Source organism: Acipenser ruthenus, chromosome 60 (assembly GCF_902713425.1).
Source record: "Acipenser ruthenus chromosome 60, fAciRut3.2 maternal haplotype, whole genome shotgun sequence".
Taxonomy (NCBI): Eukaryota; Metazoa; Chordata; class Actinopteri; order Acipenseriformes; family Acipenseridae; genus Acipenser; species Acipenser ruthenus.
In genome coordinates this window covers 4,200,414-4,215,715 of record NC_081248.1, presented here as the reverse complement: position 1 = coordinate 4,215,715, position 15,302 = coordinate 4,200,414, and the positions used below count along the sequence as shown (strand labels likewise).

At 40.6% G+C, this 15,302-nt stretch overlaps 1 protein-coding gene across 2 annotated transcripts; it reads right to left on the bottom strand.

The window, feature by feature from the left end:
- Positions 1 to 3,870: 3,870 nt before the first annotated feature.
- LOC131725069 (zinc finger protein 660-like) lies at positions 3,871 to 14,630 on the bottom strand. Of its 2 annotated transcripts, none has more exons than XM_059018547.1 (2): positions 14,419 to 14,630; positions 3,871 to 9,203 (listed from the first exon to the last, which is right to left on the bottom strand). In XM_059018547.1, the coding sequence occupies exon 2, from the start codon at positions 9,170 to 9,172 to the stop codon at positions 7,886 to 7,888; it is 1,287 nt and encodes a 428-aa protein (XP_058874530.1). In that variant the 5' UTR covers positions 9,173 to 9,203; positions 14,419 to 14,630; the 3' UTR covers positions 3,871 to 7,885. The 2 variants fall into 2 exon arrangements, with proteins under 2 accessions (XP_058874530.1, XP_058874529.1); XM_059018546.1 differs by lacking the exon at positions 14,419 to 14,630 and adding an exon at positions 11,641 to 12,186.
- Between the last annotated feature and the right edge of the window lie 672 nt (positions 14,631 to 15,302).

Here is a 15,302-nt window from a genome sequence, read left to right as displayed (position 1 = left end):
ACTCGTTAAAGAATGAAAACGCAGTACAAAAATCAAAAATCCCAAATGGAAGCTGAACTTTTATTCATAATCAGTCTGACATGAATCGTTTCAAAGGCCACCAAATCTTAATCCAACACACAAGAATCCCAAACTGATCTTTTATTCCAAATCAACCCAACATGAAAAGTTTGACATGAAAAGTTAATCACATCAAGTATTTTTTTCATTTTTTTTAAAATCAATATTGATTTGTGCGTGGTTGTTGAACAAACCAAAAAAAACATGCGTTTCTGACGACCTGTATTCAGGACAGAGATATGGCTGCGTTGCTGCTTTTTTCAAACGATCAATATAGTTTCCAGATTTGTTGCACCATAAAAATGATTTTCGTTTCGGAGGCAGAATCACATACACATTCTTATTAAGACGAGAGAGTTGGCTTCACTGTGAGGTGGCATCTCGAGCATACAGACCGAGATGTTGACAGTGTGTGCATATTGTAACAAAAATCCTTAATTCTGTAAGAATGAGCCTTCAGTCGATTCAGGGCCAAACTCGATATTTATTACACTAACAAATGATCAAAGATAATCTGCCAATTGTTAATTAACAATTAACACGTCGCTGTGGGCTACGACCTACGCCATTAAAAGTATAGGAGGCTGTGTGGTCTAGTGGTTAAAGAAAAGGGTTTGTAACCAGGAGGTCCCCGGTTCAAATCCCACCTCAGCCACTGACTCACTGACCCTGAGCAAGTCACTTAACCTCCTTGTGCTCCGTCTTTCGGGTGAGACGTAGTTGTAAGTGACTCTGCAGCTGATGCATAGTTCACACACCCTAGTCTCTGTAAGTCACCTTGGATAAAGGCGTCTGCTAAATAAACAAATAATAATAATAATGTGGGGAAGCTATAAAAATGGCCAACAAGATGCTTGGATATATATTGTGAGAAGTGTTGAATTTAAATCAAGGGAAGTCATGTTAAAACTTTACAATGCATTAGTAAGACTCTCTCTGCTTCACAACAACAACAAACACTCCCCCTGTCTCAGCCAGTTAGTCCCGCCTCGTCTCACTTCACGGCCAATCACCAGCAGCTCCTGTGGTCCATGCCTGTCCCCCATAGGCTGATCGACCGATGTGACACACAGCTGCTCCTACTCCGAGTTCCTGCACTTCAGAGACCTCGCACAGTACACGTTACAATGTTATCTTTTTTTTTTATTTTCATGGTTTTGACTTTGCGTATGTTTTTTGGTAGGCTGGCGGCGGGTATGTGCGCAGCTAGTGATTTGTGTTTATTGGAGATCGATGCACCTGTTGTGTTGCCTGTTGGACAAGGTTTTCAAGGCGCAGTTAACTGCACTATTCCATTATCTACTGATTTCTCAAGTGAAATGTTTTTGATTGTAAAACGTCACTCTCTTTTTTTTATTGTTTTATTATTAAAAAAAGGTATCACCCCCCCCCCCCCCCAAAAAAAAAAACTAATACTAAATTAAAGCAGTGAACCAGCAGAGTAGATCTGGACTCTGGGTAGAAGGGTATTACTGGCAGAGCAGAGAAATACCAGCAAAAACAACAGGACCACCTTGCAGTGTAGATATTTCAGATGAACAATTACTCGTTGTTTTGAAGAAGACTGGCCCTTCGCCTTACCCAGAGCAGCCATTTTTAAATGCAGGTATCTGTTTATAAGCACAGCACCATGGAAACAGACATCCTGCTGTTCATGTTCAGCACTGACATCAACGTGACATCATAAAGGAAAGTGATGTCATAATGTCTCTGGCAGAATTTTCAGCAGTGAATTTTCAGCAGAATCTTCATTGCAGCGTTTTGCTCCTGAGAGGTAAGTTCACAGAGTTTCTGTTCCCTAGTTATTGTGTATTTATTTATTTATTTATTTATTTATAGAGATTAAAGTAAGACGAATATACATGCATTGTAATTGAGATGTGTATATTAAAAAGACAATTTCATAAAAAAATATATATATATGTATAAGGCTTGCCGTGACTCGATTCCCTATTCACAACTGTTAAGACTCAGATGTATTTGCAGCGTCAAAAGCGAGGAAATGTGTGTCTGTTTTGGAAATTGAGGCTTTCCGGACAAGATCATCACTAAAGCTAAAGCATTTCAAATATAAATAGAAAAAATGTTTTATATAATAACAATATACAACACACAGATAATAGAATCCATCTGGTCCTCACTTACCACCCGACCAACAGAAAGATACAGACAACTGTGCAAAGAAACTACAATTTTACAACAAGTCCCATCTGCAGCGCCTATTTTCAAGACTCCCCCCTTGATGTCATATAGAAGAGACAAGAATATAAGAGGATATGTGGTACACAGTGCTATTCATCCTTCTGGGGAAACTTTGAAAGCCACATATCCATTTAATAGACCACGATGTAATACCTGTAAATACATTCATTCTGAAACAGAGATTAGAGGCATTAAATCTTCACTCAATATTCATGAAAATTTTACATGTACCTCTAAAGGAATAGGCTACTGCATTATCTGCAAGAAATGCAACAAATTGTATATTGGGGAAACTAAAAGGTGTTTAGCAGACCGGTTTGTAGAACACTTAAGAAGCATTCGCATTAAAACCATGGCAATTCCAGTAACCCATCACTTCAGGAACTTTTATAAACACAAATATATATATATATTTTAGCTCAAAGAGCCAGCTGCCCAACGTTTCGATATGTTGTACATATCTTTCTCAAGGGAGCCTGTGTTTGAATCAAAACATTGGAGGTATTTATAGGTTTTTGACGGCATGACAACTACTTGCAAAGGCACTACATTATAGTCAGTCCAGACACCTTGTTTCACACCAGCGAACTCACACAGGAGAGAAACCGTATGGCTGCTCTAACTGTGGGAAGAGTTTCTGTTTTAAACAAGGCCTTCAAAACCACCAGCAAACTCACACAGAAGAAAAACCGTATCGCTGCTGTTACTGTGGGAAGAGTTTCAGTCAGACAGGACACATGAAAACATACCAGCGAACTCACACAGGAGAAAAACCGTATCACTGCCCGACTGTGGGAAGAGATTCAGTCGGTCAGACAGCCTTGTTTTACACCAGCGAACTCACACAGAAGAAAAACCGTATCGCTGCTGTTAATGTGGGAAGAGTTTCAGTCGGTCAGACAGCCTTGTTTTACACCAGCGAACTCACACAGGAGAGAAACTGTATCACTGCTCTGCCATTGGAAAGAGTTTCTGTCTTAAACATGCCCTTCAAAAACACCAGCGAATTCACAGAGAAACCGTAAAGACTATGTTCAATGGGACTCATGAGGAAACAAAACGTTAACCCTTGCATTATGAATCCCTGTGTAATTACTGTTTTGTGTATCACTCTTAAGAGCGTGCATTTTAAACTCTCTTGCATTCGGATTGTGTCAGAAAGTGGGCGGTGATGCAGTCAGTTAACAAGAGGCTTCTCTGCTGTCCATTTTAACTCAGGCTGTCTGTGCCTGGGAGCAGGAATATGCAGACAGGAAACTATTCCACACCTCATCTGATGGACGAGTCAGGGGAAACCAAAAACACAGAAATGATTGATTTTGTGTTTGTAAATCCCCCAATAAAAGTTAAACCCAGATGCTAGTTGCCATATTTGTAATGAGTGGCACCATTTCGATTGTGTCGACTTCCCAGTAAACAGGCAGTAGATTTGAATCATTAGGGTTTGTGTGCAGTTCAGAGACATGCCCTTTAGAATTTATAAAACATAGCAAATGTAATGTTCATGATTTTGATCAAATTACACACAATCAGAATAAACTTAAAGAATGAAGCTTTTCTTGGTTAGGGCTCTGGACTCTTGACCGGAGGGTCGTGGGTTCAATCCCAGGTGGGGGACACTGCTGCTGTACCCTTGAGCAAGGTACTTTACCTAGATTGCTCCAGTAAAAACCCAACTGTATAAATGGGTAATTGTATGTAAAAATAATGTGATATCTTGTAACAATTATAAGTCGCTCTGGATAAGGACATCTGCTAAGAAATAAATACTAATAAAACAGAAACATCACCAGCTGATGAGAGACAAGCAACGTCCTGTTAATGTGACAAGCAAGTGAATGTCTATATTTAGCACTTTGGTTGAGTCAGTGTTTTAAATAATACCAGCAGAATAAAAAAGGAGACAAAGATCCACTTCATTGAAGGTATGTTTAAAAATGATTTCAAACACATTAAGAAGAGTAGAAAACCAGTTCATACACAAATGTGGCTTTTTTCTTTAAATATTCTGATTTTATATTTTTATTATTATTATTATTATTATTTATTTCTTAGCAGACGCCCTTATCCAGGGCGACTTACAATCGTAAGCAAATACATTTCAAGTGTTACAATACAAGTAATACAATAAGAGCAAGAAATACAATAACTTTTGTTCAAGCAAAGTACAAGTGTGACAAACCACAATTCAATAATACAGCAGATAATAGTGATAGTTACATCAGGATATGATTAAATAGTGATAGTTACATCAGGATATGATTAAATAGTGATTGTTACATCAGGATATGATTAAATACAAAATACTACAGGTTAAACACTTGGCAGATTACAGTATTCTGAAGTACAGGATTAAATGCAGTAAAATAGGGGGCAGATAAGAGCAAAATAAAGCACATTTACATGAAGGGTGATAGTGTCCCAGGATACAAACAGAGGAGTTCTACAGGTGCTGTTTGAAGAGGTGAGTCTTAAGGAGGCGCCGGAATGTGGTCAGGGACTGGGCAGTCCCTGACCACTAGATGGCAGAAGTTAACCATTATTTATTCCAATGCAGTCCACCAATCCAGTTTATTCTTGGACATTAATAACACAGCTATTAGATTTCTGTGGTGTAATAATTTGTTCTATTTCCAGTATGGTCCTTGTTAGTGTAACTGACATTTCCTTGTTAATTTGTATCAGTCTGAACCCCTTCTATACATTTCAGCTTCAGCCCTTGGGTTCCAATACAACTACAAACTAAAGTTAACAAACAAGGATTATTATTGTTACATGTATCATTCTGTATCATTTGACCCTCATTCCATTAAAAACAAAACAAATATTATAGTAATCAAACTGCAAAAGTGTGCTTCTAAATGTGTTTCCAAAGGCTGTCCACTGGAAACACCCATGTATTATTAAAACAAAAAAAATGCCAGTAATTTTCTGTGACCTTATGTTTTAAAATAATGATGGATTGTGGGCAGCAGTGTGGAGTAGTGGTTAGGGCTCTGGACTCTAGACCGGAGGGTTGTGGGTTCAATCCCCGGTGGAGGACACTGCTGCTGTACCCTTGAGCAAGGTACTTTACCTAGATTGCTCCAGTAAAAACCCAACTGTATAAATGGGGAATTGTATGTAAAAATAATGTGATATCTTGTAAGTCGTCCTGGATAAGGGCGTCTGCTAAGAAATAAATTATTATTTGTTTGTTTTTGCCATTTCCGCATGCATGACATCCCTGTACAGTCCAACCCTGTTTGAGGACCCATTGCTCCTGATCCAATCTAAATAAATCTGCATGCTGTTTGGATTAATAGACTTCTCTTCCCCTAGACAGGCAGCACAAATAGTGGAGCCGGGCAGCAATAAAGAACAGAACACTTCACAACAGTTTAAAATCAATGCAAAGTTTATTAGTGGTATCTGAATAGTGAACTGTGTAAAGGTGTTCTCCTTTAATAGCATAATCTACACTTCACACTGTCTTATAGAATGCAATTGAGACAAAATATATAAAGCTTTAAACATTCTATTTTAATGGCAGTGCTGATTTATATGTATAGCTCTGGCAAAAAGTTTAGCGTCATCTAGAATTTTTGGTACAATAGGAGAAATTAAAAACGAACTTATGAACATACTGGTAATTCAGATTCTTTTTAACATTGTGTAATCAACTAAACTACAAAATGATCTTGCAAAAAAAGTCTACCGGATGCCATAATAGTAGTACTGTACTTCATGTTAGATTTCACAGTTTTTGTTTTATTAAGTATAGGAAAACTAAAAAGCGGTATGTAATTAAATGTTAATGTTACAATATTCAGCAGGTTTAATTCGACTTTATGAAGCAAAATTAGTTAATTCTATAGTGGAATGCAAAACTTTTGGTCACAGCTGTAGTCTACTTCGAATAGACTTCGCTGAGCTTCTTAATACATAACCTGAACATGTCTACATTTTCTTGAGGATGCAACATTCAAAATGGATAACTGCAAAGCATACGACATGGTTTATTTAGATTTCCAGAAAGCTTTTGACAAAGTCCCGCATAAAAGATTAATTCTCAAACTGATCACAGTAGGGATTCAAGGAAATGCATGCACATGGATTAGGGAGTGGTTAACATGTAGAAAACAGAAAGTACTGATTAGAGGAGAAACCTCAAAATGGAGCGAGGTAACCAGTGGTGTACCACAGGGATCAGTATTAGGTCCTCTGCTATTCCTAATCTACATTAATGATTTAGATTCTGGTATAGTAAGCAAACTCGTTAAATTTGCAGACGACACAAAAATAGGAGGAGTGGCAAACACTGTTGCAGCAGCAAAGGTCATTCAAAATGATCTAGACAGCATTCAGAATTGGGCAGACACATGGCAAATGAAATTTGATAGAGAAAAGTGAAAAGTATTGCATGCAGGCAATAAAAATGTGCATTATAAATATCATATGGGAGATAGTGAAATTGAAGAAGGGAACTATGAAAAAGACCTAGGAGTTTATGTTGACTCAGAAATGTCTTTATCTAGACAATGTGGGGAAGCTATAAAAAAGGCCAACAAGATGCTCGGATATATTGTGAGAAGTGTTGAATTTAAATCAAGGGAAGTAATGTTAAAACTTTACAATGCATTAGTAAGACCTCACCTAGAATATTGTGTTCAGTTCTGGTCACCTCGTTACAAAAAGGATATTGCTGCTCTAGAAAGAGGGCAAAGAAGAGCAACCAGAATTATCCCAGGTTTAAAAGGCATGTCGTATGCAGACAGGCTAAAAGAAGTGAATCTATTCAGTCTTGAACAAAGCAGACTACGCTGTGATCTGATTCAAACATTCAAAATCCTAAAAGGTATAGACAATGTCGACTCAGGGGACTTCTTTGACCTGAAAAAAGAAACAAGGACCAGGGGTCAAAATGGAGATTAGATAAAGGGGCATTCAGAACAGAAAATAGGAGGCACTTTTTTACACAGAGAATTGTGAGGGTCTGGAACCAACTCCCCAGTAATGTTGTTGAAGCTGACACCCTGGGATCCTTCAAGAAGCTGCTTGATGAGATTCTGGGATCAATAAGCTACTAACAACCAAACGAGCAAGATGGGCTGAATGGAGCCTCCTCTCGTTTGTAAACTTTCTTATGTTCTTATGTTCTTCTTATTATTTATTATTATTTATTTCTTAGCAGACACCCTTATCCAGGGCGACTTACAATTGTTACAAGATATCACATTATACAGATATCGCATAATTTTTTACATACAATTCCCCATTTATACAGTTGGGTTTTTACTTGAGCAATCTAGGTAAAGTACCTTGCTCAAGGGTACAGCAGCAGTGTCCCCCACCTGGGATTGAACCCACGACCCTCCGGTCAAGAGTCCAGATCCCTAATCACACATACAAGTGTTCAGAGAAAAAGCTTGACATATATTTCCAATGTGACCCTTCTAAGTAGAATGACCATGTAACACTGTCCTAAATCCTCACAGCATGATGAGTGAGATTCATTTCCAATTCAGGGGCAGGAGTGGAGCTGAATCCCAGGGCTCTCCAGTTCATTCTGAAAGAATGGGTCTGTCCCCTTCTCAGTGTCTCTGGATTCAGGCTGGCTCTCAGTCCGGAGGACCCCCATCATTTACTGCAGGGTGAGAGAAAGAGGCAGGGAATCAGACAGCTCTCCACTCAAACAATCAGGGTGGAGAGGTGAGGGACTGGGAGGGAGGGAGGGAGGAAGGCTGGCTCCAGTGTGAATTTGCTGGTGTTTTTTTAGGGTGTGTGACTGTTTGAAGCTCTGCCAACATTCACGACAGTGATATGGCTTCTCTCCAGTGTGAACTCGCTGGTGTCTTTTTAGGTGTCCTGTTTGAATGAAGCTCCTCCCACAGTCAGAACAGTGATACGGCTTCTCTCCAGTGTGAATTCGCTGGTGTCTTTTTAGGGTGTCTGACTGTTTGAAGCTCTTCCCACAGTCAGTACAGTGATACGGCTTCTCTCCAGTGTGAATTCGCTGGTGTGTTTTTAGGTTTTCTAGCCGACTGAAGCTCACCCTACATTCAGAACAGTGATACGGCTTCTCTCCAGTGTGAATTTGTTGGTGTCTTTTTAGGTTTTCTAACCAAGTGAAGCTCACCCTACATTCAATACAGTGATACTGCTTCTCTCCAGTGTGAATTTGTTGGTGTCTTTTTCGGTCTCCTAACCGACGGAAGCTCTTTCCACATTCAGTACACTGATACGGCTTCTCTCCAGTGTGAATACGTTGGTGTGTTTTTCGGTCTCCTAACCTACGGAAGCTCATTCCACATTCAGTACAGTCATACGGCTTCTCTCCAGTGTGAATTCGCTGGTGTGTTTTTAGGTTTCCTAACCAACTGAAGTTCTTCCCACAGTCAGTACATTGGTGTGATATTTTTGGTCCGGATATGTTTTCTGAATCCTTAAACAAGTCAATAGACTCCTCTTCAATGTTCAGTTCAGTCTCTTCCCCTTCAATGTGGACAGGCTGCAGTTCAGTCTCTTCCTTTTTAATGTGGACAGGCTCCAGTTCAATCTCTTCTTTAATGTGGACAGGCTCTAGTTGAGTCTCTTCCTCTTTAATGTGGACAGGCTCTAGTTGAGTCTCTTCATTAATGTGGACAGGCTCTAGTTGAGTCTCTTCCTCTTTAATGTGGACAGGCTCTAGTTGAGTCTCTTCTTTAATGTGGACAGGCTCTAGTTGAGTCTCTTCCTCTTTAAAATGGACAGGCTCCAGTTCAGTCTCTTCCTCTTCAATGTGGACAGGCTGCTCTTCCTCTTCAGTGTGGACAGGCTCCAGTTCAGTCTCTTCTTTCATGTGGACAGGATCCAGTTCAGTCATCTCCTGTTTAATGTAGACAGGTACCAATTCCTGAACCTCCTCCTGTTTAATGTAAACAGACTCCATCTTTGTTATTTGGTTTTCACCAGGATAAGTCCTGAAAGTAAAAAAAAAAAAGTAAGTATTACAATCTGTTCCCTATTGGTGTGTTTACACTTATGACTCAGATCTGAACTGGCTTAGGTTTGATTACATAATTGGAGCCCCTGCTTACACCTGAGCCCAGTCCTAGTCTGGCTTTGGCCCTGTATACGCGTGCACAGCCCCTGAACTGCAGTGCGTGCCCGATTACATCATCTTAACCACCCCTTGTGTGAAGACACTTCCCCTTCCAAAAACACAGACGCGGAAGTGTTTAAATCAACAACAAGCCTGTCATTTGTGTCACTTGTGTGTTTCTACTTCAAGGTGGTCGTTCTGTGCCAATTGATGCTCGGATATATTGTGAGAAGTGTTGAATTTAAATCAAGGGAAGTAATGTTAAAACTTTACAATACATTAGTAAGACCTCACCTAGAATAATGTGTTTAGTTCTGGTCACCTCTTTACAAAAAGGATATTGCTGCTCTAGAAAGAGTGCAAAGAAGAGCAACCAGAATTATCCCGGGTTTAAAAGGCATGTCGTATGCAGACAGGCTAAAAGAATTGAATTTATTCAGTCTTGAACAAAGAAGACAACGCGGCGATCTGATTCAAGCATTCAAAATCCTAAAAGGTATAGACAATGTCGACCCAGGGGACCTGAAAAAAGAAACAAGGACCAGGGGAATGGAGATTAGATAAAGGGGCATTCAGAACAGAAAATGGGAGGCACTTTTTTACACAGAGAATTGTGAGGGTCTGGAACCAACTCCCCAGTAATGTTATTGAAGCTGACACCCTGGGATCCTTCAAGAAGCTGCTTGATGAGATTCTGGGATCAATAAGCTACTAACAACCAAACGAGCAAGATGGGCTGAATGGGGCCTCCTCTCGTTTGTAAACTTTCTTATGTTCTTTTAAAAGCAGGCTATGCATTCTTCAATGCATTACTAAAGTAAACTCAAATATGGAGCGGATCATTGAAAATGTGCATATGGGACATTTAAAGAAACAGGTGTTGTCTACATTTACACATCAGGCTGACAACTCTTCTCATATGGAAATGTAAATAATAACTCCCATTTATTTTCTTACAAGTATTCCATAGACACAGTGAAAGAAGGCAGGTGGCAGAGCGTTCTGCTTTTGTGGAAGCAGTTGTGGAATGATCTGCCTCGATTTGGAAGGGAGGCACCATCTATTGCTGCTTTTAAATTCAGATTAAAGACTCATTTTTATAATATAGCAGATGCATTTAAACCCTTTGTGGTCCTATGTCGTACCAGGTCCGACATTAAAATTTTCCCTTTCCAGTCTGATGTCGGACCCTATCCGACATCATCAAAAAGACGTAAAGCACAGGTCTCTAGTCATTTTTTCTCCAGAAAAAGCCAAGAAAACTATTCAATGGCCGAGTGAGACCGATAGGAGCCGAGAGAAGCCAGAAAAAAAGGGGCGGATCTCAGCAATACACACAGCCCCGGCACCACAGACCTAACACAGTCATAAACAAAGAAGATAGCTGCTTCTGCATCCAGCGCTCAAAGAATATCACAGACATTTGCAGAGCTTTTTGAGATGTTACAGTAATAAAATAACGACTTGGATCGCATTATTGAGGAGTTTGGTGGTAAGACGAGTGATCAGGAGTTGATTTATCGGTATGCACGACTATGAAGAGGTTTGTGAAAAATACAGCAAAGGGTGGGGCGGGGCTGGAGATGCAGTACTGAGTGTCCTGTTGATATGCAGAGCCTTTTAAACCTGTTTTACTGTGGAAAAAAATACTTTTAAACAGCGCGTCTAAAATAAACTGCGCGTGTGAAAATAAATTGGACCTGACCCGCCTGAGACGCGCTGAATAAATGGACCGCTAAGGGTTAATTAATGTATGTATTTATTTTTCAGTGAGAGTATTTCAGGGACAGATTGTTGCCCTCCCCCAAAAAGAAATTCCATCAGGGTATGAAAGCAGGATCCCCGTGCTGCAGCAGTGTTTCAGTTAGCCATCATGGGACACGATGCTACAGGAGGATAAACACCTGTAAAATGTTGTACTGTTTAAAACAATAAGTATATAATAGAGATAAAAGAAAAACATATTTTTTCTTTGCAGAATTTGATAGAGCCTGATGTAAATATTGCATGCATTTTTGGTAGAAACAATAAAGAATTCAGAGAAACTTGACAGGTTCTGCACAAGTCCTTTACAAATCTGGAGTTCAGCCGTTACAAAACTGTAAGAACGTCAAGAAAAATCTGAATCCCACAAAGCAGCAGTAATAGCTGGCAATGATTTCGTATCTGTGATGCAACAAACTAAAACACCTGCACATCAGGAGCTGAATTCAGCTTATAGAGAAAGAGTGGAAAAAACAGAGAGAAACTATTTTTATATCTGAATAACTCCCAAGTATTGCTTATTATAGATGTACTCTTAGTATGTTACTTACATTTTAAAAGCAAATGTGTTCCAAACTGTACTGAAAGGAACATTTCCTTAAGGTTTGTTATACACGTGTTGAGGTGAGGTGGGGTCACGGGGAACCTTTTGTGTATCTTGAAGAATTAGGTGAACCAGTCAAGCTACAAGGCTAGATCCGGCCCTGTTAATCACTAATGGATTGGTTGTGTTCACTGTTAAATAAAAGCAAAATCCTACAAGTTATATTCTACTTTTTTGAGTATGTTAGTCGACAAAACACTGAGGGTGGAAGGTGCCCACTTGAAGACCCCAGAGATGTACCCTACTCAGCTCAGTCCAGACGGTTGTCATGCTGATGCGCTGGGGAGGCCGCACTGTGGTTGATCCCCGGGCCAGCATCGCAGCCGTTGTGTGTGCTGATGCGCTAGGGAGGCAAAATAGGCTGATCCCTGGAGCCAGCATTACACTTCAGCCATCAACACCAGGCAGAAGGATATCTACATCATCAGATGGAAGGAAACGCAGATTGATCACATTAGTAAAATAAGCTGTGTCTCAGTTGGTGCTTATCTTGGTGAGAGTGGAGTCCAATATCAGCATGAAGTTTTAACACCTACTCTCATGTCTGTGTCTGTCAGTATTTTCCAGTGACTACCCACACATGAAACACGTCACCCTGTTCCAGGGACCTAAAGGACACAGTTAGTGTGGGAGAAGTGAGACAATAAGCAGTGCAAGGGCTGAGTTGAGTGATGGACGGAGGGGGGTGAAGCTGGGACGCCAGAATCACCGTCGAGCCCTCTTAAGGTGTCGTGGGCTAGTCGACTAAACACAGAGGGTGGAAGGTGCCCACTTGAAGACCCCAGAGAAGTACCCTACTCAGCTCAGTCCAGACGGTTGTCATGCTGATGCGCTGGGGAGGCTGCACTGTGGTTGATCCCCGGAGCCAGCATCGCAGACGTTGTGTGTACTGATGCGCCAGGGAGGCAATAAGCTGATCCCTGGAGCCAGCATTACACTTCAGCCATCAACACCAGGCAGAAGGATATCTACATTATCAGATGGAAGGAAACGCAGATGGATCACATTAGTAAAAGAAGCTGTGTCTCAGTTGGTGCTTATCTTGGTGAGAGCTGAGTCCAATATCAGCATGAAGTTTTAACACCTACTCTCATGTAATGGAAATCATTGTGTGACGTGGATCAAACCGATTTTTAAGAAGGACAAGCAGATTTTTCAAGAATTGTGTCCCTTGACAACATTTCTTTTTTTAATTGAACACCCCTGTCAATATAGTATAAATATGAAGATAATAACATGAGTTATTCATTAATGTCAGTGTCAGTAAGAGAAGTGGATGCCTTATACGATAAGTTTTTTAAAATCCTCATATATCACGTGTTTAAATGGTAAAAGCTGATCTATTTTTTTCGAATCTGTCTTTTTGTACTTTTAACATGTTTTGGTCAGGTGACGATAGAAAAAAAAAAAATTGCTATGATCTGCATTAAGTAAACCCATATTTAACTTTTAAATTATGATCGAGTTATCATATACAGTTATTTGAACCGCTTCAGCTTCAATGAATTGAAGACAAAAAAAGTCCGGTAGCCCTACTTGACACAAAAGAAATGAAACAACGAATTGGTTTGATCTGCAATAAATACACCACATGATTAACTTAAATTATGATTGGGTTATTAATTTTAAGGGCAGCGGTCGTTGTGTTGTTGTTATTAACCACGCCGATGCACGTACAGTACAGGACACCTGACAGTTTAGCAGAATGCAGTTCATGCACCGCGTTACAAACGGGACGGCGCTGCGCAGAGCGGGGCAAACTGTGCGATTCAAATCTCCTGCATCATTCTTCTTCTTCTTCTTCTTCTTCTTCTTCTTCTTCTTCTTCTTCTTCTTCTTCTTCTTCTTCTTCTTCTTCTTCTTCTTCTTCTTCTTCTTCTTCTTCTTCTTCTTCTTCTTCTTCTTCTTCTTCTTCTTCTTCTTCAGCAGCAGCAGCAGTGTGGAGTAGTGGTTAGGGGCTCTGGACTCTTGACCGGAGGGTCGTGGGTTCAATCCCAGGTGGGGGACACTGCTGCTGTACCCTTGAGCAAGGTACTTTACCTAGATTGCTCCAGTAAAAACCCAATTGTATAAATGAGGAATTGTATGTAAAATAATGTGATATCTGTATAATGTGAAATAATGTATAATGTGATATCTTGTAACAATTGTAAGTCGCCCTGGATAAGGGCGTCTGCTAAGAAATAAATAATAATGCACGCTCCAATATTATAATTAGTTTAGCGTTTTAGCAGACGCCTTTATCCAAGGCGACTTACAGAGACTAGGGTGTGTGAACTATGCATCAGCTGCAGAGTCACTTACAACTACGTCTCACCCGAAAGACGGAGCACAAGGAGGTGAAGTGACTTGCTCAGGGTCACACAGTGAGTCAGTGGCTGAGGTGGGATTTGAACCCGGGACCTCCTGGTTACAAGCCCTTTTCTTTAACCACTGGACCACACAGCCTCCTCCTCCTCCTCCACTACCACCGGGGGCCCGTCTAGTACTGCAGATACTCATCTCTGATTAACCCAACATGAATATAAATCCGATCCGAGCTCAGTCTGTTTCAAAGAGCGCCGGAGAGTCTGCGAGCAGGTTTAATAATAATGAATGCGCTGCTGTGTCTGCTCGAGTCTCGCATCAAACTCGCCGTCCTCTATATAATATAAACACATTACACCCCCCCGAACCACACACGGGGTTCCCAGCGGGTGCAGTGCATTCAATCCCAGTAACTCACCTCTCTCTTTCTTTCTCTCCATCTTCTATTTACTCTTGTCTTTTTTTTGTAATCTGCTCAAACAATAGAACTTCCGGTTTCGACTGGTGCGCGGATCTAAAGATTCCCTCCATATGGGGGAAACCAGTGTTGTTAAGTACCGGTTTGTTTAACTAATTCCTCGAGTAAAATAAAAAGACTCATTTGTACACACAGTATTAAGACTGAAACGCTAAAGTAGTCGCTTACTTGGGGCTCACACCAGGGAGCACTTCCAGTGCATTCAGAACAAAAAAACGAAGATATTAGACCCATATAAATAAACACTTTTTGTGATGCGAGAACAGGGTATAGGGAGTGTTGATAGTTTCACCCTAAACTTGCACACTGAAAGTATCATCTCAAAGCAAGAAGGAATCTAATTAGCTAAGTCGAGTGTGAAGTCTGAAGAAGCTGGAAGCTTGTATTGTACCTGGTGGGCAGAGGCATGGAGTTTGTTTAACAGAAAGGAATGTTTTTCAGGTGGATAGATGTCACGACACACATTGTTTTACAGGCGTGCAATTACAGTACTGTGTGTGTGAGTGTGTATGTGACCCTGAGTAAGTCACTGAACCTCCTTGTGTTCCGTCCTTCGGATGAGACGTCAAACAAACAAGCTCCTATTGGAAGTGACTCTGCAGCAGCCACTGACTCCCTGTGTGTATGTGACCCTGAGTAAGTCACTGAACCTCCTTGTGTTCCGTCCTTCGGATGAGACGTCAAACAAACGAGCTCCTATTGGAAGTGACTCTGCAGCAGCCACTGACTCCCTGTGTGTGTGTGTGACCCTGAGCAAGTCACTGAACCTCCTTGTGCTCCGTCCTTTGGATGAGACGTCAAACAAACAAGGTCCAATTGGAAGT